At 44.5% G+C, this 25,601-nt stretch overlaps 1 protein-coding gene across 1 annotated transcript; it reads right to left on the bottom strand.

Annotated features, from left to right (window-relative positions):
* Positions 1-18,717: 18,717 nt before the first annotated feature.
* Positions 18,718-19,821, bottom strand: LOC147464190 (uncharacterized). The gene is made up of 2 exons (XM_086498273.1): positions 19,419-19,821; positions 18,718-19,334 (listed from the first exon to the last, which is right to left on the bottom strand). Exons 1-2 carry the CDS (start codon positions 19,819-19,821, stop codon positions 18,718-18,720), a joined length of 1,020 nt encoding a protein of 339 aa, XP_086354399.1.
* Between the last annotated feature and the right edge of the window lie 5,780 nt (positions 19,822-25,601).

Raw genomic sequence — 25,601 nt, 5'->3', positions numbered from 1 at the left:
CTCATCACTCTCTTCCTCTTTGACACTGGTCAATCCTTCATCATAAGTAGACTCTGTCTCGTACTCATAGCTGGTACTGAAATCTCGATTATCTCCACCTGTTGAGGGATGAAAATGACTTTCCCTGGTCTTTAGATCCAACACAATCTGTCTGCCATTTTCCTGATCTGGCAAGGTAAACACCCTGGTCCCCCAATCTTGCTTGGCTCCAATTGCCAACAGCCATGGCCTCCCCAATATAATTGGATAAGCATTCTCTCCTGCTTTAATGACAAAAAAATCGATTAAGCATTTCATTCCCATAACCTTTACCTTCACATCCTGTGCCACTCCTAAACAACGAGCTTTGGCATGATTAGCCATCCTCATTCGCACATTAGATCTGACAACAGCTTTGATGCCAATATCCCTCATATCCGACTCCATAATAACACAGACCTGGGCACCACCATCGATGTAGGCTTGAACCTGTTTCTTCTTCTCGATCAAAACATCCACCACCGGAAGCACATCGGTCGGGCTCCCCACTTTTAAGGCTAGATTCTGCATTGTATGCACCTCTCCTCCCACTCAAGGAAGCTTCGTGCTAACACTCGTTGACCATTGCCTTCTTAACTTAGGGTTTAATGCAAGCAGCTGCCCAAAAGTGATGTTAGCCTTTTGATTTTGAACATCTCTTACCAAATCATACTCCAGATTACCGCATCCCAATTGAAAATCCTTTTGGGTAATTCTCCGTCTTCGCCTTCTTCTGCTTGGCTCTGGCTGCTCTCTACCTTCATTTACCTTCTCTTTCCCCTTCTTTGCTCTAGTTTCACACTCCATCTCCGTCTCTCTTTCACCTCGTGCTCTTTTGTTTGCCATGATGTCAACCTCCTGTCTGTCAACACCAATAATGTTAACCCTTCGTATTTCATCATTACCTGATGGAGCCGCCTGTGCTTTATTTTCAACCTCTTGTTGCCCTCTTTGGCCATTAAACTGTGCTTGACCACGACCTCGACCAAATAGAGGATACATGCCGCCCCTTTCCCTGGGTGGATGAGGGAAATCTGGAGCATAGTGGCCCTCCTCTACACAATTGTAGCACCTGCGAGGCAATTGCCTAGCTCTGCCTCTTCCTGTCCTTGCTTGACCTCTGTCCATAACACTTAAGTGCAACTCTTGCATTTTCTCAGACAAATCTTGAACTATATGTACCCATTGTTGTGGAACGGTTGCTGCCCCTTGATTGACCTGATTTTGGTTTGAACTTCTTCTCTCGGACTCGAAGCCGGATTGGGAATCATTATCTCATATCCCAATGCACCTTGCTTAATATTCTTCTTTATTTACGGCTTTTAGACCGCGCAATAGCAACTTCCCCGTTGTAATTCTCCGGGCCCTCGAAATCCACCTTTTCACGAACTTTGGGATGTAAACAAGACATAAAATGTTCCAATTTAAAGTACTCACAACCATTGACCACCTGCATGGCCACCGCAAAGTCCCTCCAACACTCTTTGAGCGGGCGAGGAAGACGCTAAATTCCTCATTCACATCCTGCTTCAAATTCTTCAACCTTGCATCCAAGTCGACAGGAAACACCTCTTTTCGAAAGTCTTGTAGAAAACGGGCCCGCAACGCCGGCCACATAATTTCTTGGCTATTCCTCCAAAAGCATAGAACCTGTCTTTGCTTTTCCCCGCATCAAGAACGGGATTGTTTGCATGTTGCTAGCTTCATCCGGCATATGCAATGACAGCATATACAACTCAAAATCGGCCATCCACTCTTCCGGATCTCCTTCTCCGGCAAAAACTGGCCCATAATTATGTGTTGCCATCTCTCCTTGATGGAAATAACCGTCTTTGATCAACACCGACGAGAAATCAGCTGCTCCTCAGTGGGGGCACCAGAAGATGGAGAGGGGGAATAGGGAACACACCCAACACACAAAATACTTGCCTCTCTATAGCCCAGGGATTCCACCGCACCCCTAACCTCTCAAATAACACCTTCAAATTGGCTAATTTGCACTAATCACTCCACTTCAGCATACAAAACAACTATCTCACACCTTGCAAAAAACACTCCACATAAAAAATGCACCCACACTGCTCAACTCACCCTTTCTGACTCACAAAACACTCCTAATTTGCCCTCTTGGTAACACCTTTCGAGCTGCAGGCAAACCCTCTGCAAGCAATGGCCAATACACGAAGAGCGAGAGAAAAGGAGGGGAGTGGGGAGAAGCAACAGAAGAGATTGGGGCAAATGAGTGGTATTATTGCATAGGGAGTAGTACAATCAATATATGCAGCTTCAATGGAAAGCTCAACAACACACAAGCTTCAAGCTTCCACTCACACACACAGGAAAAAAAGCCCTCAAATTTTTGCATTTACAACCTTTTATAGGGATGCCTCTAGGAGGCCCAAAAAAAAGAAAAGAAGACGAGTTTCTCCTCCGGTAGCCGTCACTTAGAGCTTCTTTTAGAATTTTGAGTGCATTGCCAACACTTGGCATAGTTCACTTTTGGAAAGATTTACATGGTGTGCACATTGGGCTTTTGTCCTTCCATTTTGGTCGACCGGATCTCCCCTTGGGCCTCTCTTGCCTTGGCTTGCTTGCTCTTCAAATGTCCTTGTCGGCACCTCTTAGCAGTGAGACCCCTCCCCTGAAGCAATAGCGATGGTGCTATTGGGGGGGGGGTACACCCCTTCTCCTCAAAATTTTTAGCACTTTGCGGGCGTGGGCACCGTCCCTTATCCGATGCCATGTCATTATCGAACTCCACACCACACGATCTCCCGTGGGCACGCCACCTCCCTGCACCGCCGACTCATGCCTAAACCGCCACCAACGGCCACTACAGCGCCGCGCGCAGCTCCAGCCCACGCACGCCATCGCCATGGGAGGGAGAGCTCCCCTCTCTCTCCGCTCTTGTGATACCAAATGGCCTCACAGCCTGGAAGATATACCGCAGCCTCTGGCTCTTACACTACACATGTGGGTTATACGCTTGGCCACGTGACAGCCCATGAGGCAATAGCCCTTGGGGCTCCAAAACCTTCCCAAAAATTCCACATTAAAACTCCTTTTTTTCCCTTGAGTTGGGTACCCTTTGTAATCCTGCCCAGTAGGCCTATGCCTCGACTTTGAAGCCTGACCTAAAGCCCACCGTTTTCATCACTAAGGCATATTTCTCTTGCCCCATTTCAAGATCTCCAAGGCTACCATCCGAGGCTGCCAAAACACGATCAAACCATCTGCAATCAACTCCGAACAAAGACACCCAATATTCCGACTTCCATAACTTCTTGCTCCAGACTCCGTTTGGCATGCAGTCACTTTCTGCTAGCTCCGTATGATGCACACTCTGCTCTAGAACTTTGTTGAGGCTCAACTGACCATATCTTGCAAACGAGGGCTCCGATCCGCATTTCGAAAAGACGGGTAGGCTCCATGAATTGAGCTCTACACATCTATACCTCAAGTTCCACTTGGATCACCTATTCTCAGCTGCCCTGTCCGGCAAGAATCTGCAAACCATTAAAGCTTCAACCTTCAATAACTTGGGCTCCGTAGCTCGGTTTGATGAGCCGTCTGAACCTGCTCCTTCAGCATTTCAAACTCTTCATTCCTGGACCCAAAGGCTGCACTTTGCATCTCTTTCACTTGCTATCCAAATTAGCCCCTTATGGAGCCTTCCCTAGCCTATAAGCCGCATCATGCATACACTTCCGCTGCTACCTTCCATCCCATGATCCTCCTAGCTGCTCCAGTCTTTTGCCATGCCTTTTCTTGCCTGCATACATCTTCACATGCCATCTTCTAGATTCGACACACTTTGGCTGCACCAACGTATGTGGACGCAGGTATATACAAGAGTCTAGCACACCTTGCAAGTCACCTTCGAGTGTGAGCGCCATGCTTTTGTTCGATCGAGATCCTTGAGAGCGAGTATATAGAGGCACTGATCATGCCATCTATGTGTTGTCCGTAGGATTGCAATATACGCTGTGACCACTGCTAGATTCAGCATGCTATAGAGCTAGACTACCTACGACAACTGCCACCTAGTGAGGTCACATATCACCTCCTAGACCAATGAGTGATTGTGTTCCTTTGAGAGCAATTCCTAGGACTATGCCACCAGATGTAGATCTAGAGCCTAGCGTACCACAAAGTGAGCCTCATCATTATGAGACTGAACCCATAGCATTGAGAGATGTTGCTCATCACATTGCTACACAACAAAGTGACATATCATCGAGTGATTCACCTATAGAGCAGCCACATCATACAGATGTTGCCATAGAGCCATTTTTTCTTGCAAAGACATGACCACATTCCCCAATCATGGAGAAAACACATACAACTTGAGACATTGTTACATAAATTACCTATAGACCACATTGACAAGAACACCATAGAGGCCACACCACAGATACCAGATCCATTAGAGCCTAGTTTGGCCCCTACACCCTAGTGTAGTGCTATTTTAGCAGGTCACATGAGCGATTCTAGCTGTAGCTCAACTAATAGAGCCTACCATAGGACTAGACAGGTTTATGTTACCTGTAGAGAGCTTCATGATAGATGTTTGTCGTTTGTCTAGTGATGACACACTTGTGTGAATAGTAACCATAGAGCACATGAGGGCGCACCAGAAGGATGACTACCTTCTAGACGGTCACTAGAGGCACAAGGATTTTATGAGGGACATAGATAGGTTTGGGTTCCTAGAGGTCGGCTAGTAGCACAAAGAGGGATCCCACCCAAGAGATACTCCTTCTGAGTACCAGTCTTCGGAGGAAGAGAAGGATAGCCCATACACCCTGGGATATACTCGGTTAAAGAAAAAGGTTGCACATTTGGCAGAAGATATCCCCATCACTCATGCCAGGAGGACAATGGAGGAGGCTCAGGCATTGAGGGAAAAGCTCCACCAACAAAAGAAAGATCAGCATCAAACCCAAGAAACAGAGGTGGATGACGAGAAAGAAGACGATGAAGTCGAGAATGCTCCGTTGATACATAGGCAAACAGAGGCCTTGGAAAGGATCAAGCAACAAAAGAGGAAGGAAGCTGAAGAGAAATGGGAAATTGCCAGCACCATGCAGCAACGAATTCACAATGAGCTCAAGCGAAAGATGGAGCAGAGGCAGCAAGAAGAATCAAAGAAGCAACGCGTCGATGATCTAGAATCATCTGACGGATCTGGAAAGAATAAAAAGGAGAAAAGTCACTCGCAAGGAGAGGGACAACACAACACAGGACCAACAAGATCAAGACCTCGGTTCTCCTAAGGATGCTGAGACACTTTAAGAGAGGTCAAAACAAGAGAAAGGAGAAAGTGCAAGAAAGTCGGAGCAAAGGGTCGATGAAAAGCAGACGGAACAACAAATGAATCAACAAACAGAATCACAGACAAAGCCTCCCACAACCTCTGATGCATTAGAGGGTTTGAAACAAAAGGAAAAGCAAGATGAGGTGGTTGAGCAATCGGATTAGAGTTGAAAGGACTAGCATGGGCCAAGAACGCCACGCACACAAGCGGCCATAAAAGAAGGAGCGGAGATAGTTAGCTCATTTTACATTGACGGTCACTTAGAGCATATCAAACTGCAATTCCAATGTCAAAGAGCTCTTTACAACCTCAAGGAGCTGGAGTTAGAAGATAACAAAAAGGAGGCATCTAGAGCAGCAGAAAAATCATGGCAGTTAAAGCAACAAATTGAAGCACTAAAGAACGCACAAGTCAAGGCGCAATCAGAGTTGCAGAGAGAACGAGAAAATGAAACATACTATTACAAAGAAGTGCAACAATTCAACGAGACGAACTCCGCATTACAGATCGAACAGCAACGCCTCGAGGAGGAGCTAACCAGAGAAAAGGAACAAAATGAGAAGCTACAAGGCTCATATACAGTGGTTAGCAGGTCTCTCACTCAGCTCCTGGCCATACAAGAGACACCCTCCTCTTCAACTATGACTACAAGCTCTACTTCCTTGAGGTGGACACTCTATTTTTTCAGAAAAAACCGTGTTATTTAGCCTAAGATGAGTTATAATCATGATGAGATTAGACCATACCCTTTTTTATTTCTCTGAGTCTACCCCTTGTAAGAGGCCGGATGGCCATGGGAAAGACCCCTAACTTTTAGTGTCAAGACCCTTAGATTTGAAGAAAAATTATCATTAGCTGAAGAAAGAAAACGTGCACTGTGGACGCTTCTTGTGACTACAACTTGTAATCCTCTTTTCTCCTGAACGGGTAATCAGAATTCTATTCTGAATAGCACATTGCGTTCCTTGTCTCTTGCTCTACAATCTAAGTGTAATCATTTCCAATTTTGTTGTGGCTCGCGACGTACCGTTTGTGAGCTAAATGCATTGATTTGGCAATTAAAATGGTTTTTTTTTAATGTTTTGATCATGGATAAGTGTTTCTATGCTTAAGGTAGATCTTTCCAAGTACTTCTATTTCAGTTTTCTTCACATTTTTTGTGATGGATCGTGATTAATGTACCTTCCCAGATGGTGACAGAACTTGGTAGGATTGAGTCCATAAGTGTTGTGATACCTCTCCTTAACTTTCCTGACATTCCGGATTTGTTTGGATACCGAAAAGGCGTGATGACGTTGAGTGTTGAGATTGGAGGCATACTAATTGTCTGACTAGGAAGTGGTTGATTTGGTTTTGTCGTAGAGCGAGTAGCCCTTGAGTTCACTTTGGTGAGATTGACACTCTCATAAGTCTCCGTGCCCCACCCCAAGTCGCTTCCTTGCATATTGACATTACGTTAGTGCAAAAGAGCTATGCTGCAGAGGTCCGCTGCGGCGGTGGACACTCTATTTTTTCAGAAAAAACCGTGTTATTTAGCCTAAGATGAGTTATAATCATGATGAGATTAGACCATACCCTTTTTTATTTCTCTGAGTCTACCCCTTGTAAGAGGCCGGATGGCCATGGGAAAGACCCCTAACTTTTAGTGTCAAGACCCTTAGATTTGAAGAAAAATTATCATTAGCTGAAGAAAGAAAACGTGCACTGTGGAGGCTTCTTGTGACTACAACTTGTAATCCTCTTTTCTCCTGAACGGGTAATCAGAATTCTATTCTGAATAGCACATTGCGTTCCTTGTCTCTTGCTCTACAATCTAAGTGTAATCATTTCCAATTTTCTTGTGGCTCGCGACGTACCGTTTGTGAGCTAAATGCATTGATTTGGCAATTAAAATGGTTTTTTTTTAATGTTTTGATCATGGATAAGTGTTTCTATGCTTAAGGTAGATCTTTCCAAGTACTTCTATTTCAGTTTTCTTCACATTTTTTGTGATGGATCGTGATTAATGTACCTTCCCAGATGGTGACAGAACTTGGTAGGATTGAGTCCATAAGTGTTGTGATACCTCTCCTTAACTTTCCTGACATTCCGGATTTGTTTGGATACCGAAAAGGCGTGATGACGTTGAGTGTTGAGATTGGAGGCATACTAATTGTCTGACTAGGAAGTGGTTGATTTGCTTTTGTCGTAGAGCGAGTAGCCCTTGAGTTCACTTTGGTGAGATTGACACTCTCATAAGTCTCCGTGCCCCACCCCAAGTCGCTTCCTTGCATATTGACATTACGTTAGTGCAAAAGAGCTATGCTGCAGAGGTCCGCTGCGGCGGTGGACACTCTATTTTTTTGGAAAAAACCGTGTTATTTAGCCTAAGATGAGTTATAATCATGATGAGATTAGACCATACCCTTTTTTATTTCTCTGAGTCTACCCCTTGTAAGAGGCCGGATGGCCATGGGAAAGACCCCTAACTTTTAAAGTCAAAACCCTTAGATTTGAAGAAAAATTATCATTAGCTGAAGAAAGAAAACGTGCACTGTGGAGGCTTCTTGTGACTACAACTTGTAATCCTCTTTTCTCCTGAACGGGTAATCAGAATTCTATTCTGAATAGCACATTGCGTTCCTTGTCTCTTGCTCTACAATCTAAGTGTAATCATTTCCAATTTTGTTGTGGCTCGCGACGTACCGTTTGTGAGCTAAATGCATTGATTTGGCAATTAAAATGGTTTTTTTTTTATGTTTTGATCATGGATAAGTGTTTCTATGCTTAAGGTAGATCTTTCCAAGTACTTCTATTTCAGTTTTCTTCACATTTTTTGTGATGGATCGTGATTAATGTACCTTCCCAGATGGTGACAGAACTTGGTAGGATTGAGTCCATAAGTGTTGTGATACCTCTCCTTAACTTTCCTGACATTCCGGATTTGTTTGGATACCGAAAAGGCGTGATGACGTTGAGTGTTGAGATTGGAGGCATACTAATTGTCTGACTAGGAAGTGGTTGATTTGCTTTTGTCGTAGAGCGAGTAGCCCTTGAGTTCACTTTGGTGAGATTGACACTCTCATAAGTCTCCGTGCCCCACCCCAAGTCGCTTCCTTGCATATTGACATTACGTTAGTGCAAAAGAGCTATGCTGCAGAGGTCCGCTGCGGCGGTGGACACTCTATTTTTTTGGAAAAAACCGTGTTATTTAGCCTAAGATGAGTTATAATCATGATGAGATTAGACCATACCCTTTTTTATTTCTCTGAGTCTACCCCTTGTAAGAGGCCGGATGGCCATGGGAAAGACCCCTAACTTTTAAAGTCAAAACCCTTAGATTTGAAGAAAAATTATCATTAGCTGAAGAAAGAAAACGTGCACTGTGGAGGCTTCTTGTGACTACAACTTGTAATCCTCTTTTCTCCTGAACGGGTAATCAGAATTCTATTCTGAATAGCACATTGCGTTCCTTGTCTCTTGCTCTACAATCTAAGTGTAATCATTTCCAATTTTTTTGTGGCTCGCGACGTACCGTTTGTGAGCTAAATGCATTGATTTGGCAATTAAAATGGTTTTTTTTTTATGTTTTGATCATGGATAAGTGTTTCTATGCTTAAGGTAGATCTTTCCAAGTACTTCTATTTCAGTTTTCTTCACATTTTTTGTGATGGATCGTGATTAATGTACCTTCCCAGATGGTGACAGAACTTGGTAGGATTGAGTCCATAAGTGTTGTGATACCTCTCCTTAACTTTCCTGACATTCCGGATTTGTTTGGATACCGAAAAGGCGTGATGACGTTGAGTGTTGAGATTGGAGGCATACTAATTGTCTGACTAGGAAGTGGTTGATTTGGTTTTGTCGTAGAGCGAGTAGCCCTTGAGTTCACTTTGGTGAGATTGACACTCTCATAAGTCTCCGTGCCCCACCCCAAGTCGCTTCCTTGCATATTGACATTACGTTAGTGCAAAAGAGCTATGCTGCAGAGGTCCGCTGCGGCGGTGGACACTCTATTTTTTCAGAAAAAACCGTGTTATTTAGCCTAAGATGAGTTATAATCATGATGAGATTAGACCATACCCTTTTTTATTTCTCTGAGTCTACCCCTTGTAAGAGGCCGGATGGCCATGGGAAAGACCCCTAACTTTTAGTGTCAAGACCCTTAGATTTGAAGAAAAATTATCATTAGCTGAAGAAAGAAAACGTGCACTGTGGAGGCTTCTTGTGACTACAACTTGTAATCCTCTTTTCTCCTGAACGGGTAATCAGAATTCTATTCTGAATAGCACATTGCGTTCCTTGTCTCTTGCTCTACAATCTAAGTGTAATCATTTCCAATTTTCTTGTGGCTCGCGACGTACCGTTTGTGAGCTAAATGCATTGATTTGGCAATTAAAATGGTTTTTTTTTAATGTTTTGATCATGGATAAGTGTTTCTATGCTTAAGGTAGATCTTTCCAAGTACTTCTATTTCAGTTTTCTTCACATTTTTTGTGATGGATCGTGATTAATGTACCTTCCCAGATGGTGACAGAACTTGGTAGGATTGAGTCCATAAGTGTTGTGATACCTCTCCTTAACTTTCCTGACATTCCGGATTTGTTTGGATACCGAAAAGGCGTGATGACGTTGAGTGTTGAGATTGGAGGCATACTAATTGTCTGACTAGGAAGTGGTTGATTTGCTTTTGTCGTAGAGCGAGTAGCCCTTGAGTTCACTTTGGTGAGATTGACACTCTCATAAGTCTCCGTGCCCCACCCCAAGTCGCTTCCTTGCATATTGACATTACGTTAGTGCAAAAGAGCTATGCTGCAGAGGTCCGCTGCGGCGGTGGACACTCTATTTTTTTGGAAAAAACCGTGTTATTTAGCCTAAGATGAGTTATAATCATGATGAGATTAGACCATACCCTTTTTTATTTCTCTGAGTCTACCCCTTGTAAGAGGCCGGATGGCCATGGGAAAGACCCCTAACTTTTAAAGTCAAAACCCTTAGATTTGAAGAAAAATTATCATTAGCTGAAGAAAGAAAACGTGCACTGTGGAGGCTTCTTGTGACTACAACTTGTAATCCTCTTTTCTCCTGAACGGGTAATCAGAATTCTATTCTGAATAGCACATTGCGTTCCTTGTCTCTTGCTCTACAATCTAAGTGTAATCATTTCCAATTTTGTTGTGGCTCGCGACGTACCGTTTGTGAGCTAAATGCATTGATTTGGCAATTAAAATGGTTTTTTTTTTTATGTTTTGATCATGGATAAGTGTTTCTATGCTTAAGGTAGATCTTTCCAAGTACTTCTATTTCAGTTTTCTTCACATTTTTTGTGATGGATCGTGATTAATGTACCTTCCCAGATGGTGACAGAACTTGGTAGGATTGAGTCCATAAGTGTTGTGATACCTCTCCTTAACTTTCCTGACATTCCGGATTTGTTTGGATACCGAAAAGGCGTGATGACGTTGAGTGTTGAGATTGGAGGCATACTAATTGTCTGACTAGGAAGTGGTTGATTTGCTTTTGTCGTAGAACGAGTAGCCCTTGAGTTCACTTTGGTGAGATTGACACTCTCATTAAGTCTTCGTGCCCCACCTCGAGTTGCTTCCTTGCATATTGACATTATGTTAGTGCAAAAGAGCTATGCTGCAGACATCCTCGCGGCGACCCGCTAACACATCCCTAGACCCATTACTTGTGCTATGGAGTTTACCATTGACATGGAGCTAGGTGCTAGCCAGCCGATGACCATTAGATAGAGAGCTAGGAGACCGTAGATTTTATTGTTTAGAGAGAGTTCTCTTATCCCTCCTGGTTGCACTAGACCCTTGATTTGTGTAGATTGATTATGGTGCAATAGATACATGTGCACATACTAGAGGCACTTATTTCCCTTTGGGTTTTTTCCCTCTAAGCATCCAAGTATGAGACCTTAGTCTAGAATTTCTTTTATTTTCATATACATAATAAAACTATCATTTCTATGATGACACACCTTTGTAAAGGAGGAGTGTTGAAGGGTGAGAATCAACAACATGCATTGCGCTTCCATTGATGTATACACACATGTGTATACATACTTTTCTTGTATCTACGGGCTCTATGAAAGTTCCAGCTTGTATTTGTGAGCCTAGGCCTTTTATGCACATTTGGGTGGCCATCCACTTCTTAAAAAACTCTAGGTATAAACGTCAAATGCTACAATGTGAACCTCATTCTTTTGAGAGCTAGGGTGGAGAGTAGAGGAGAGAGGTAGCTATGGAGATGGAGTTCCCCTCTCACATTGTAGCTAGCATTGGGTTGATAATGCAAAGCTACTTGTCTCTCTATGCTTCTCTCACATGTCTCTATGTGTTGTGATGCTTAGATTTGTGACTATTAGTCTCTAATTTTATCTAATCATTCTCTCCTCTTGCTAATTTTCTCATGTGTTGTGCACTTTCTTCATGTGTGTGCTTTATTAGAGTGTGTGTTTTGAGGCAATGGCATTGCATTTCTCTAATCTTGGCTTCCATATTCTTGTGTGTGCATGATTTTGTGTGTGAATGTTCGTCATTGGTGAGAGATTAGCATCATTTCCTTGAGCTTGTGAGACTTGAGTGATGGATCGAGGTGTGTGTTCGAAGAGCTTCCATCTCTTCTTGCATTCCCTCTTCTCTAATCACTAACTCCTACTCTCTCATTAGAGTCCTCAATCTGTCACATTTGGTGCATCCACGCCTTCATGCACTAGCAGGGTTCCGATCCACCGGATTGACATTATTTTGGTGGGTTGTGAGCTATGCTATGACCTCCAACATCCACTTGGTTTCCGGGAAACACACTCAAAATCACTATTCTTGGACTTTGTAGGCACACATCCCTGCACAAAGAAGCCCCACAAGAAACATACTTTTGGCTCCATGCAAACGACGGGTAAAAGCATTGGCAAAAAGCCCTCTCAAATTCACTCTACATGATCTTGGCATGCACACACATCTATCCAAAATCCCCTCTCTGTAGACACAAAAGGCTCAAAGGCCCTAGACAAATGCCATTAAAATAATACAAAAATACCCTTTATAGGGAGGTTCCACTCATTTTTGGCATCTACATTCCCATTGGTCCACTTGGCATCCAATTTTAGCAGCTTTAGGGAGGCATCTCCCCTTGCTTGACCTGCTCTCATTTACTCTCTTTCACGTGGATCGAGGGCACTTTACAAGATTGAGACTTCACTCTCTCTCTCTCTCTCTGAGCTATTGATGCTCTGTGTGTTTGTGTTTACGGTGGTTACTATGATAAAGCTTAACTTGGTTTTACCTTATTATTATTACTCTTGTCCCATACTAGTTTAAGATAAATTTTGTGCTTAGAAGGATTAAAAATGGGGGGGGGGGGGGGAGGCTTCTTTTATTTTGAATCTGTAGTTGAAATGTTGCTGGTGTGATAGAAATTATATGCATAGCTCAAGTAGAATCTCATAAATTCCAAAGAAGTAAGAGAAATTTTCTTGCACTTTGAGAATCAAGCACCTGCAAAGGAGTCCAATTCTTCTTTAAGCCGGTCCGAATGAGTGTTGGCACCTGCTCTAGATATAATTTTGGTGATTGCTTTGACCTATGTCTCCTTGCAATCAACCTCTTGTAGATCAAAATTGGTGAGTTCTTGAGCATCTCCAACTCCTTATTTAGTTGCTCCAATTTATTGTAGAAGCCACTATAACACTACAAGAGATCAACTCAATATCAACGCCAAATTACTGACATTGATGGTGGGCGTCGATATATGCGAGGTTAAATCTAGAAGGAGACTCAAGTTTTTTTAAAAATTAATTTTTTAATTCCGACGGTGATACAGATGGCGGTACCGACGCTCTTACTGATTTGCATACTGATGTAGATACTGATGGTTATACCGACGTCACCTGCAAAAACAAAACCCGTGGCTTCTCTTCTACGTTTTTCATCCCATTTTTCAAAATCTCTCTTGCTCTCCTCCTCCTCTCTTGCTTTAGATCTACTGTTGTGGGGCTTTTCAGGCGTGGGATGTCCACTCACATACTCTCCTGCATCAACAAGGTACTAGGGTGTAAGCATGTTAACATGTCACTCTTTTTGTGTTAGTTAGTATGTGCCAACAAGCACACATCGTTAGCATAAGGACAATATTTAGGATGACTATATGGAATTGTGTATTTAAAATGATTGGGATGCAATCATGGAAGGTTGAGTGATAGGACATTTTTTGAACTCAAATTTTAACTTGGTGAGCCAAGGCTCCCTTTTTCCAGTCTCAGCAGTTAGTTTTGGCGGGGACTTTACTCAGTGAAGTGTATTGATGAAGCATTAGGAAAAGTTTGGACTCAAAAATGGGCCTTGTAAGAATTGTTGATGTGGCATAGCTTTCAAAAAGTGGGGATCGGTTTTTTTTTTTTTGCAAATAAGATCCAAACTTGTCGGAGGTTGGATATTTAGAATCTACTCTTCAAATGCTATCTGTTGATATACAGCATGCATGTATCGGACATTGCCTTCATGTAGATCTAGAAAAGGTGATTTTAGATTACCGTAACGATAACAAAACCTGGCTGATTGAAAAAAAATGGCATAACTTTCATAGAAGTCATCCAAACTTTTTGGACCTTGGCTCTTTAGAATCCATTTTTCAAGAACTTTCCAATGATAGGTCATTTCATGGGGTTCTAAGCAATATTTAGAGGGGTCTACCGGGTTGCTTTCTTTTGTACAACTTTGATGATGTGGCACTCTTAAAAGGCCCAAAAATGAGTTCAAAAGTTTCCTAATGCATGCAAAGAAGCGAGGCATGGGGGCCATAGGCAAGAGACGTGGGGGTTTTGCCAAGTAGCCCTTAGTTGTTTCTTCACATGCTGGGGGGCGGGAGGGTGGGGGGGGGGGAGAGAGAGAGAGAGAGAGAGAGAGAGAGAGAGAGAGAGAGAGAGAGAGAGAGAGAGAGAGAGAGAGAGAGCTTGGACTACCAATGAGAGACCTCCGAGGACTCGTTCGACTATCCACCAACCAAGAAACACAGTAGGGCCAAGTCTACAACTGCTTCTCCTCCACCTTGCAAAAGAGTTAAGCTGCCTGATTCCCAAGGATCCCCAATGTCACAATTCACGCATGCAGGCAAAGGAAGGAACGGCTCAAGATCTCTCTCTCTCTCTCTCTCTCTCTCTGTCTCTCTCTCTTCCCCCCCTGCCCCCCCTCCCTCCCTCCCCTATGAGTGTGTGTGTGTTCCTTTGTTCAGTGTCCCCTGCATGAAGTCCTGGATCGGCTCCCCAATGAGTAGTGGATTTGGCATTCACAACCAGAGAGAGAGAGAGAGAGAGAGAGAGAGAGAGAGAGAGAGAGAGAGAGAGAGAGAGAGAGAGAGAGAGAGAGAGAGAGAGAGAGAGAGAGAGAGAGGCATTACATATGTAGATGGAATGTATTTTGTCAGATTATACTCTCTTGATCATGTAACCTTTTGGTTTTTGCTAAGGTTCATATTGCATGTGTGCAATCTGCCGATGGAGAGCCTCAAAAGTGGAGATCCCATTGCAATAGAAATTATGTGTAACTATGGAAGATTTCATGCTGCTTATGGCCTCTCCATGAGTGGTTAGGAGTCCAAATTGGTGAGGTGGGAGTAGCTCACTGATGTGGAATGGTTCACTGTGTTCAAATAGAGGAAGGATCCCAGCCAGTACTGCATTAAATGCAATTGCATCCGCAACAGCATCATATATGAGCAAGTGATGCAGTTACACCATGAGGTCTACCAGAAGGGTCCAACAAACATGGAGATCAGCTCTACTTTTACAAAGGGATTTGTCAAAGAATTCAGTCTTGTGTTGATTGCAAGTGGTACAACCATGAAGTTCAATTGGGCTAAGTTCATTGAGGCAGTATTTGCAGGATCTTCGTGAGAAGGGCTACTTTGAGGGCCATGTCAACAAGTGGAGGATTCATAATTCTCAGCATCAAGTTCCAAAACATGAGTATGAGTTAGTTGAAATGTGGGAGGACAAATCGGGCCGAGTAGGTATGAGCAATAGGTCAGCTTCCAAGGGCGCACCATTGTCTCGTCGTAGCAATCAGCAGAAGGCAAAAAGCCTTTCATTTTTGACTTGGAGGATTTGCAACGCTGTCGGGGGATATGTGTTCGCTACGTGAGCCGGGCAGGCGCTGGGCCTCTGGCTGTGGGATGTGAGAAAGAGAAAGAACAAGAACAATTGATGCAATTGACTCTGGTAATCGCCGTAATCATCAATTAATTGATTAATATGTTTGAGTACAACTTAATCTTTAGCCAAGGCGGGATGTTAACAGCACCGTCACTTGGATCATCTGCTAACTAGGAGTTTAAGCTCCTGTTTTACAGAATTAACCGGGCCGTTAATGACACCGGACTTAACAAAATGATTAATCAAACATTTGTTGATGACAATGATGGAAATTTTCTCCTGTCGCTTAGTCTGCCTCAACTGACCTTAGGGTCTGTAAACTTTATCTTTCTATGTTGGTCTTTCCCTGCTTAGATAGCACTCAAGAGCTTTCTGCAGAGCTCCTTTTCCTCACTTAACCTCATTTTCTCCTTGCCTTCTTGATCATGGCCACTCATCTTATGCTCGATGAGAGAGAGACTTCATTTTTGCTTTGCCCCTCGTTCTGTCTTTCTTGCCTTGGCTTGCTCCGATCTTGGTTGCTTATTTTATCGACTTTGCTTGGAATGCCCTTTTTCCTTGGCTTGCTCAAGCTCTATTTCTTCCCACTGGCTTCGAGAACTAGCGAGAGAGATTTCCTATAGAAGGAGTTTGCCCCTTCCTTTCCTTTGCTTTCCTTGCTCGAAGAGAGCACTCCTTGTTTTGGTTGGATTGGAGATTGAGAGAGAGAGAGAGAGAGAGAGAGAGAGAGAGAGAGAGAGAGAGAGAGAGAGAGAGAGAGAGAGAGAGAGAGAGAGAGAGAGAGAGATAGCCTTGCTCGGTCATCAGAGCTCTACTTCGAGAGCCTTCCTTCGAGTCTTGCTTCGGTCCTCGCCAAGCTCGAGCTTACCTCCTCCTTGGCTTTGTGCCCTCGAGGTATTCGCCTCCTTTTCTTCGCCCTTCAATACGAGAGAGAGAACGAGAGGGATGGCAAGCCCCCCCTTGAGGTCAAGAGCCTTCCCCTCTCTTTGATAGCCCTCGTTAACTCCTCCTTTCCTCGTTTTTTCTTGCTATAACCGCCCATGCAAAAGGCATCCCCCTATTATTAGCATGCCCCCCCCCCCCCCCCACCCCTTAGTAGTGGCTCCCGGCGTCATTGACGTGGCGCGGGAGTCGGCCCAATGATGTGGCAGGGCCGGGGTTCGACTAGCATGAAAATCACCGGGACTGACGCCGAAAGAGGTAACCTTGCCATGCTGGACAGTTTTTGCTTCATCCTCGCGCTCGTCAGAGCAACCCATAGGCGGGCGCAAGCTCTTCCTCTTCCCCTGCGCTGCCCGTCATCGCTGCCTGCTCACGCTTTTCTTTATTCCCTTTTTCTTTTTATTTCCACACTAAATTAACTTTAAGCCCTTGTGGGCGGCATCCCATGGGTGGCCTCAGCTTTTAGCGGGCGGCTTTAGGCCCTTGTAGGGCACCACATTTGTCATGCATATCGGCACTGCCTTGTTGGTTATATCCCGCAATCAATGCATTCCGAGAGGTCACATTCGAACATGAAGCTCTTCAAGCACTTTTTATACTTAATGAGACGTACACCACATTTGACATACATGTAGCTGCTATCAATGCACTGCAGGAGATAATCATTAGGAAAATTTTGAACTCATTTTTGGGCCTTTTAAGAGTGCCACATCATCAAAGTTGTACAAAAGAAAGCAACCCGGTAGACCCCTCTAAATATTGCTTAGAACCCCATGATATGACCTATCATTGGAAAGTTCTTGAAAAATGGATTCTAAAGAGCCAAGGTCCGAAAAGTTTGGATGACTTCTATGAAAGTTATGCCATTTTTTTTCAATTAGCCAGGTTTTGTTATTGTTACGGTAATCAAAAATCACCTTTTTCTAGATCTACATGAAGGCAATGTCCGATACATGCATGCTATATATCAATAGATAGCATTTGAAGAGTAGATTCTAAATATCCAACCTCCGACAAGTTTGGATCTTATTTGCAAAAAATTTACCGATCCCCACTTTTTGAAAGCTATGCCACATCAACGATTCTTACAATGCCCATTTTTTAGTCCAAACTTTTCCTAATGATTTTGGACAAGATTGTCCTCGAGTCACTTACTTTGCTGCACTCCAAATCCCGAGCGAGAGCCAAAATCTCCCAGATGGCACTCCGTACGAGCCGACCAGAGTGGTACGGAACCGACCCCCAGTGAATCTTTATCGACCAATATCTTGGAGACCGGAACTCCAATCACCAATCTGAAAAGACCAACGTGCTCCAGAAGTAGAGCACTTCAGGCCCATGCATTCATTTCATCTCTGTCACCTTAGCTGCAGTTGCCCAATCCGGTACGGATTTGCAATCGACTCAAACTTTAAACTGCCATAACTTCTTCACCGTAGCTCCAATCGACGAGCTGTAAAGACAGGCCGGTAGAGGACTTCAAGCACTGCACTTCTAGATCATAATCTCTCATCTGTGTTCACTGCAAGCATAATCATTTTTGGCATCATTAAGGCATATTTTGGCTCTTTTAAGCCACATCTAGCATACATTAATCATTAAACTTGGCCTGTTATCAAGCCCTGATCACTGCTCAGTAAATGTGTAGGCTTCAAAGAAGCTTAGCTTGCATTTCTCTGCTCTTTTTCTCATCATGGCAGCGGAGCTGCACGACATTCACCCCCTCTGAACCTACACAACCTCCGGTCTGTGCCAACAGCACTTCAATCTGCATCTGCTTTAGGTACTTGAAGCTCCTTACCCATCATTAGACTCACATAACTATATGAAAAATGAAATAAGACTTATACCCTATCATCAATGTTCTAGCTTAACCATTAGGTAGCTACCCATCAAAAATCTCTGAACTATATCTGCCGTATCTTCAAAGCATTCAATTATGGATAATCTGTTTAGTGAACCCCGCCAGACTCAAGTGCTCCAGTTAATGATTCACACGGCTTGACCATTAAGCTCTCTTTAAGGAACCCTGTCAAGCTCAAGTATGCCTTACTTTGTCTGCACATGGAATGGCCGTCAAGTCGTTTACTTCAAGTTTTGTTAGCAGAACCAACTCAATAGATGTGAAGATACTTCATCAATTATCCAAAGAAGTCAACTGGAAGCCAGCCATGTAATCTTATTGAATGCATAACCAAAACTATTCTGACTTAGCATAATCTAGAAAACAAAACCTTGTACCATGCAATCTGCTGCAAGAGATAGCTGGTACTCTTCAAATCTGGAACTTTGCACTTTATTAGCCCCTGGGATCAAACGGGAAACTAATCATTTGCCCAATTGTGAGCATTCCTTTAAAAAATTTGTACCATCCTCCAAGATCATATGGAATATAAAGTAACTGACAGCAATCATAGCTAGCATGATAACCTCCTGGGTCATAAGGTAGAGGATGATCATATTTCAAGTATATTGCATCTCCACAAACTTTCTCATAGCATAGGAACAAAAAGTCCCAAATTTCCATCCTAGCAGAACCCAGAGGCAAAGTCAATTCAGTCACTATGGTTTCCAAAATATCAGTGTGCATTTGTGAGTCATTGAATGCCATCACTTCATTTGATACCACAAATGCTGCATGGCTGCCTTCTCTAGTAGGCACAAACTCCTCTAGAGCCTCATCCAAAAGAAACATAAGCTCTTCATCATATGTTGCAGGATGTTCTTCACTACTTTTGTCACAAGGAGCTCGAAATTCCTCTAACACATCATCAAGCAGATCCATAAGCTCCATATCTTCCTCCTTGGAAGAACCACCTAGTTTGTGAGTATTATCACAAGAAACCTCATGGCTTGTTGCATACATAGGTACGAATTGTTCTGGCAGCTTCACACTCCCATTCAAATATCTTTCCACTTCAATAGCACAAGTCTCAGCATGCATTACAAAGATAGCATCAATTTCTTTTTCCATAGCATCATCATAGCAAACCCTGTAACCCGTAGAAGTCATAAACTGATTATCATCCATCACCCCCTCTGAATATGCATCTCCATAATCATAATCTTTGTCTTGATTCACATCAAATACATATGGTTGAGCATCAAATACATCTACATCATCACCAGTGTCCTGCAATGCAGCCATAGACATGAAACCCTCTTGTATAGCATCATCCAAAACAATTTCTTTTGCATGTAATGTTGCATAAGCATTCTCTTCATGTTCTATACCCAAAGAGCACTCCAAATGGGCATCCACATCACATATTGACTCTGACAAACATGTTTCTTGATCACTGCTAGCAACTATGCTTGTATGCAAACCATGTTCTGGCTCTGAGAAACCTGCTTTCTCATTTATGTCACTTTGAGAGGATATGACTGCATGCTTAGCATCCATAGAGTCATATCTGCTTTGGAATAAAGAAGACAATCCCAATCAAGCATAAACAGTATCTACGATGAAATCATCATCTGCATGCAATAATGTCTTGTCTTCCAGAAGACATGCATCAATAACAGATTCTAACTTAGCTCGGATAGAATATTGATCACCTGTATGATATGCTTTTTGCATTAAGAAAAATGGATCCTCATCTTGTCTGCTTTGAATTTTTTGAAGCTCCAGGTCTTTATTCACTGAGATCCCCTGTAAAATTGCTTTTGCAAAAGCATCCCAATTATCTGCATATGTTCTTGCAATAACTTGAACTTGCTCCTTAATATCGTCACACACAAGCTGGTCAAACTCTGCAATCATTTGAACTTCTGGCACTCTTTCATGCTTCATTTCTTGCTCGTAATACTCTAGGTAGCCGTTTGGATCATATTCACCATCAAACATTCATCTTTCATCGCACACTGCATCCAATGCTGCATTTAAAGCTTCTTATCTGCTTCTTTTTCTTCACGGATTCTACTTCATGCAATGATCCTTGCATCTTTTGCATCATCTTGGAAAAATCTGGAACTCCTGATTTTCCATTAGAAACATGTGTGATAAATTCTTCAAATAATTTCTTCATCTCCGCTGGAATCTCCATCTGCATCTCCCACCCCGGCTCGTTTTGCGTCGCGTTCACCAAAGATGTCGGGGGATATGTGTTCGCTACGTGAGCCGGGCAGGCGCTGGGCCTCTGGCTGTGGGAGGTGAGAAAGAGAAAGAACAAGAACAATTGATGCAACTGACTCTGGTAATCGCCGTAATCATCAATTAATTGATTAATATGTTTGAGTACAACTTAATCTTTAGCCAAGGCGGGCTAATAACAGCACCGTCACTTGGATCATCTGCTAACTAGGAGTTTAAGCTCCCGTTTTACAGAATTAATCGGGCCGTTAACGTCACCGGACTTAACAAAATGACTAATCAAACATTTGCTGATGACATTGATGGAAATTTTCTCCTGTCGCTTAATCTGCCTCAACTGACCTTAGGTTCTGTAAACTTTATCTTTCTATGTTGGTCTTTCCCTGCTTAGATAGCAGTCAAGAGCTTTCTGCAGTGCTCCTTTTCCTCACTTAACCTCATTTTCTCCTTGCCTTCTTGATCATGGCCGCTCATCTTATGCTCGATGAGAGAGAGACTTCATTTTTGCTTTGCCCCTCGTTCTGTCTTTCTTGCCTTGGCTTGCTCCGATCTTGGTTTCTTGTTTTATCGACTTTGCTCGGAATGCCCTTTTTCCTTGGCTTGATCAAGCTCTATTGCTTCCCATTGGCTTCGAGAACTAGCGAGAGAGATTTCCTATAGAAGGAGTTTGCCCCTTCCTTTCCTTTGCTTTCCTTGCTCGGAGAGAGCACGCCTTTTTTTGGTTGGATTGGAGATCGAGAGAGAGAGAGAGACAGAGAGAGAGAGAGATAGCCTTGCTCGGTCATCAGAGCTCTACTTCGAGAGCCTTCCTTCGAGTCTTTCTTTGAGCCTTGCTTCGGTCCTCGCCAAGCTCGAGCTTACCTCCTCCTTGGCTTTGTGCCCTCGAGGTCTTCGCCCTTCAATATGAGAGAGAGAACGAGAGGGATGGCAAGGCCCCCTTTGAGGTCGAGAGCCTTCCCCTCTCTTTGATAGCCCTCGTTAACTTGCAATACACCCTTCACTCGTTGGCTTGCAATACCCTCATGCCAAGACATCCCGCTATTAATAGTGTGTGCCCTCTTTTTGCAATGGCGCCGGCGTCATTGACGTTGACGGACGCAAAGCGGACCCCGAACCCCGACGGCCTCTAAAACGCCGGGGACCGAATGGCTCGCCTTGAGCCTGCCACGGTAAAGCGAACAGGGGCACCACCTAGCTTTGAGCGGCTAGGACGCAAAGCCCACGATGATATGAACACCGCAAGCCTACATACACACACACACACACACACACACACACACACACACACACACACACACACACACAGAGAGAGAGAGAGAGAGAGAGAGAGAGAGAGAGAGAGAGAGAGAGAGAGAGAGAGAGAGAGAGAGAGAGAGAGAGAGAGAGAGAGAGAGAGAGAGAGAGAACACTCGCAATTGATGAAAACAACCTCGGGGGTGTGAGGGTGAATTATTTCTGCAATATTTACAAGGTGGCATGCCATGGTGGTAGAGAGGTAGGGGGAAGAGATGGTGAAACCTACTTGGTGCGTTCTCTAGGGCGACTCAATGACTGCAAATGTTCATTGCCAAGAGCGTGCATACGTGTGTGCATCGACCATTGGAGTCGAGAGATGGGTGTGAGTCCCTTCGCATGGTGCAATTTCCAAGGCAAACCCAACACACAAGACCCTAAACCCTCTCCCCGTGATGGTGATGGTGTCAATCCCTCCTACTACACTCTACCCAATGCTTGGTTCCACATAAGTTGCCCCCCCCCCCCCCCCCCCGATAGTGACCTCTCAGTGCCAATTTATAGGTGTTGGCTGCTTGGATTATGGTAATCCCAGTGTGCTTAGGGTAATCTTAATCGGGGAGACAAAGCAAGTGGTGGGCCCGGAGTGGTTGACCCTTGCTTTGTTTTGGGGATGGTTATTAAAAGATGGGAATCTCTAGGTGGGCCTTTGTTATCGTCACTTAGAGAGAGGATATTTACAAAAGGGAAATTTACAATGGCTTGGGTGAAAACTAAAGATAATGGTAAAATAACCTAAAATTACTGAGATGGCATCGAGGTTGCGTGTAGCCGGAGAATGGCGAGCTGCCGATGCGTTGGTGTCAAGCGTACTTCTTTTCAGAGTCGGCCGGGGCATGCCTTCGGCGCATTTTCTATTTTTGTCGTTGGCGGCGCGTGCTTTGGATCCTTTTTCTTCCGTTTGTCGATGTCATAGGCGTTTATGCATGTGTGTATGTATGTATGTGTGGGAGCATGTGTGTGTGTATATCTTTTTTTCGTAGGTGAGTGCGTATATGTATATGTATGTGCGCATGCGTGCGTGGGAACACGGGAAAGGGGGGGGGGTTATATAATGTATATATATATATATATATATATATGTATAATTTATATATTTTTTCTCTCTTTTTTTCCTGTGGCGGATGGCGGACTGTTTGCGCATGGCGGAAGGAGAGGGGGTAGGAGTGTGGTGGGTGTGTGTGTGTGGGTGAGTGTGTGTGTGTGTGTGTTTCAACTGCTGCCGCAAGGCGAGTGTGTGTGGGTGTGTGGTATGCTGCGGACTGCGCACGAGAGAGTGTGTGTGAGTGAGTGGTATGCTGCGGACTGCGCATGGGAGAGAGAGGAGAGGTGGGGGAAGGTGTGGTGGGGTGTGTGTGTGTGTGCGTGAGTGTGTGTGTATGTGTGTGGCTGCTGCCGCAAGGCGAGAGAGAGAGAGAGAGAGAGAGAGAGAGAGAGAGAGAGGGGAGAGAGAGAGAGAGAGAGAGAGAGAGAGAGAGAGAGAGAGAGAGAGAGAGAGAGAGAGAGAGAGAGAGAGAGATTTGTGATGGCGGCATCCGGATGAGAAAGAGAGAGAGTTGGCGTGCTGCCGCAAGGCGTGAGAGGGAGAGAGGGAGGGTGAGGGGATAAGGGATAGAGAGAGAGTGTGAGGAGAGTGAGGGAGAGAGGGGGTATGGGGGGCATGGGTTTGTATGGGTAAGAGGGAGAGGGGGAGGGTGGTCCGTCTTGCATGGGCTTAAGGACGAAGGACAACTAAGTCAATGGGGGGGGAAATATATCCGCGGGCCGGGGGGGGAGGGAATGAGGCCGAAGGAGGGTGGGGAAGAGGGAGGGGGGGGGGGGGGTCGGTGGAGGGAATATTGGCGGGCCGAAGAGGGGGGGGGGGGGGGGGAGGGGTAGGATAGGGGGTTAGAGGGTAAAGGGTAATGGGAGAGGGGGGGTGAGTGTAAGGAGGGGGGGGGGGGGGGGGGGGGGGGGGGGGGGTGGTCTCACGCGGCTCACACCGAGGGAGCACGAGAGAGGGGTTGGGGGGGTTTCTTCTTAATTTCTGCCTTGCCGGGGAGGGTAAATCGGGGGGGGGGGGGGGGGGGAAGGAGGGGGAGGATGGTATGTAAAGAAAATGGGGGGGAGAGAGTGCAAGAGTTTTATCTGATGCCCGTGGGGCGGGGAAGGGAAAGATGAGTTACGGTGGGGGGGGTACTGAGAGTGGGGGGGGGGGGGGGGGGGGGGGGGGTGAAATGAGTTTTTTTTTTTCTTTTATTTTCCAAAAGCCGGCTATCAACGTGGCATGGGAACCATCTCCATGACGTGGCAGGTCAAATCCGGACCAGCGCAGATTTCGCTGCATCTTGGACCGAATGTGTGCGCGCTACCGAGTTATGCCTTTCTCCTTCTTGCTCGACATCGCCCGATGCTCGCTGTTGCCGGCGCGAGTTTCCCTCTCCCCCTGCGCTCTGCCCCCCGTCATCTGCCCGCCATGAAGGCTTCTTCTTTGTTTTTCTTTCCCCATCCACACACTAAGCCCTTAATTCTTCTTTTGGGCGGCCAAGGTTGTGGCATTGGGCGGCCTCACATTCTCTCTTCCCATTTGCTCAAAATGTCAGGGGCCTCATTACCATTTCCATTCTGAGAGTATCCAGATACCATTCCAAATGATAGCATCCTCTTTAACAATGCTATCAAACAAAAGCCTTGCAGCTAATACTCGACCACACTTACTATACATATTCACGAGCAAGGTGACCATAATCACATTTAGCTTTGAACCTGTACCTATGAATTGAGCATGCAACTGAGCACCTTTTGTTACAGCTCCGACATTTGCGCAAGCTGAAAGAACGCTTGTAAAAGTAACTTTGTTTGGTATAACCCTTCATTATGCATAATCTCATAAAGCTGTATGGCATCTCTATCATCCCCATGTTGCATATGTGCAGTAATAATGGCATTCTAAAACCTGGACGTAAGACAAAAACTCCCAGGTGAGACACCAACCAAGCCGACCAGACCGGTATGGAACGGCCCCCGGTGAATCTTAAACGGCCAATATCTTGGCGACGAGACTCCGATCACTGATCTGAAAAGACCGACGAGCTCCAGAAAATGAGCACTTCATGCCCGTGCATTCATTTCATTTATGTCACATCAGTTGCAGTTGCCCAATCCGGTACGGATCTGCAATCGACTTGAACTTCAAACTGCCATAACTTCCTCCTTGTAGCTCCAATCAACGAGCCGTTAAGACAGACCGGTAGAGCACTTCAAGCACTGCAGTTCTAGATCATAATCTCCTATTTGTGTTCACTTCAAGAAGAATCATTTTTGGCATCATTAAGGAATCTTTTGGCTCTTTTAAGCCGCATCTAGCATACATTAATCATTAAACTTGGCCTGTTATCAAGCCCTGATCACTGCTCAGTAAATGTGTAGGCTTCAAAGAAGCTTAGCTTGCATTTCTCTGCTCTTTTTCTCATCATGGCAGCGGAGCTGCAAGACAACGCATCACAAAAATTTTCCTTCATCTGAGAACACAATTGCATGATGCTTAAAAGGATCTCAAAAATTCACAACAGGAGCTAGAAGCCTCAACGGTATTGCAAGCAAGCAATGTGAAGGTCAACCCAATTGTTGTGGCGATACGATAGAAGCTGCATGATGCTATCAATGAACTGCAAACTTTATCACAGAGGTGTGATCTAAATGCAAAGAGAAAAATGGAGCTCGAGGTGAAAATTGACACAATGAAAGAGACACTCAATGATTTGAGGTGTCCTCTGTGAGGGACACTCAAGTTGATAGTTACATTGACATAACTCTCA

Source organism: Adiantum capillus-veneris, chromosome 2, assembly GCF_014529385.1.
Source record: "Adiantum capillus-veneris isolate H3 chromosome 2, ASM1452938v2, whole genome shotgun sequence".
NCBI lineage: Eukaryota > Viridiplantae > Streptophyta > Polypodiopsida > Polypodiales > Pteridaceae > Adiantum > Adiantum capillus-veneris.
This window is presented reverse-complemented; position numbering and strand designations above follow the sequence as displayed.

Excerpts from the sequence above, each read along its gene's own strand:
- LOC147464190 (XM_086498273.1), bottom strand. The coding sequence starts at position 19,821 with ATGGATGCTAAGCATGCAGTCATATCCTCTCAAAGTGACATAAATGAG. Across the intron at positions 19,335-19,418 it reads TCAGTTTATGACTTCTACGG|TGGAAAGATATTTGAATGGG; the intron begins GTTACAGGGTTT and ends GTGCTATTGAAG.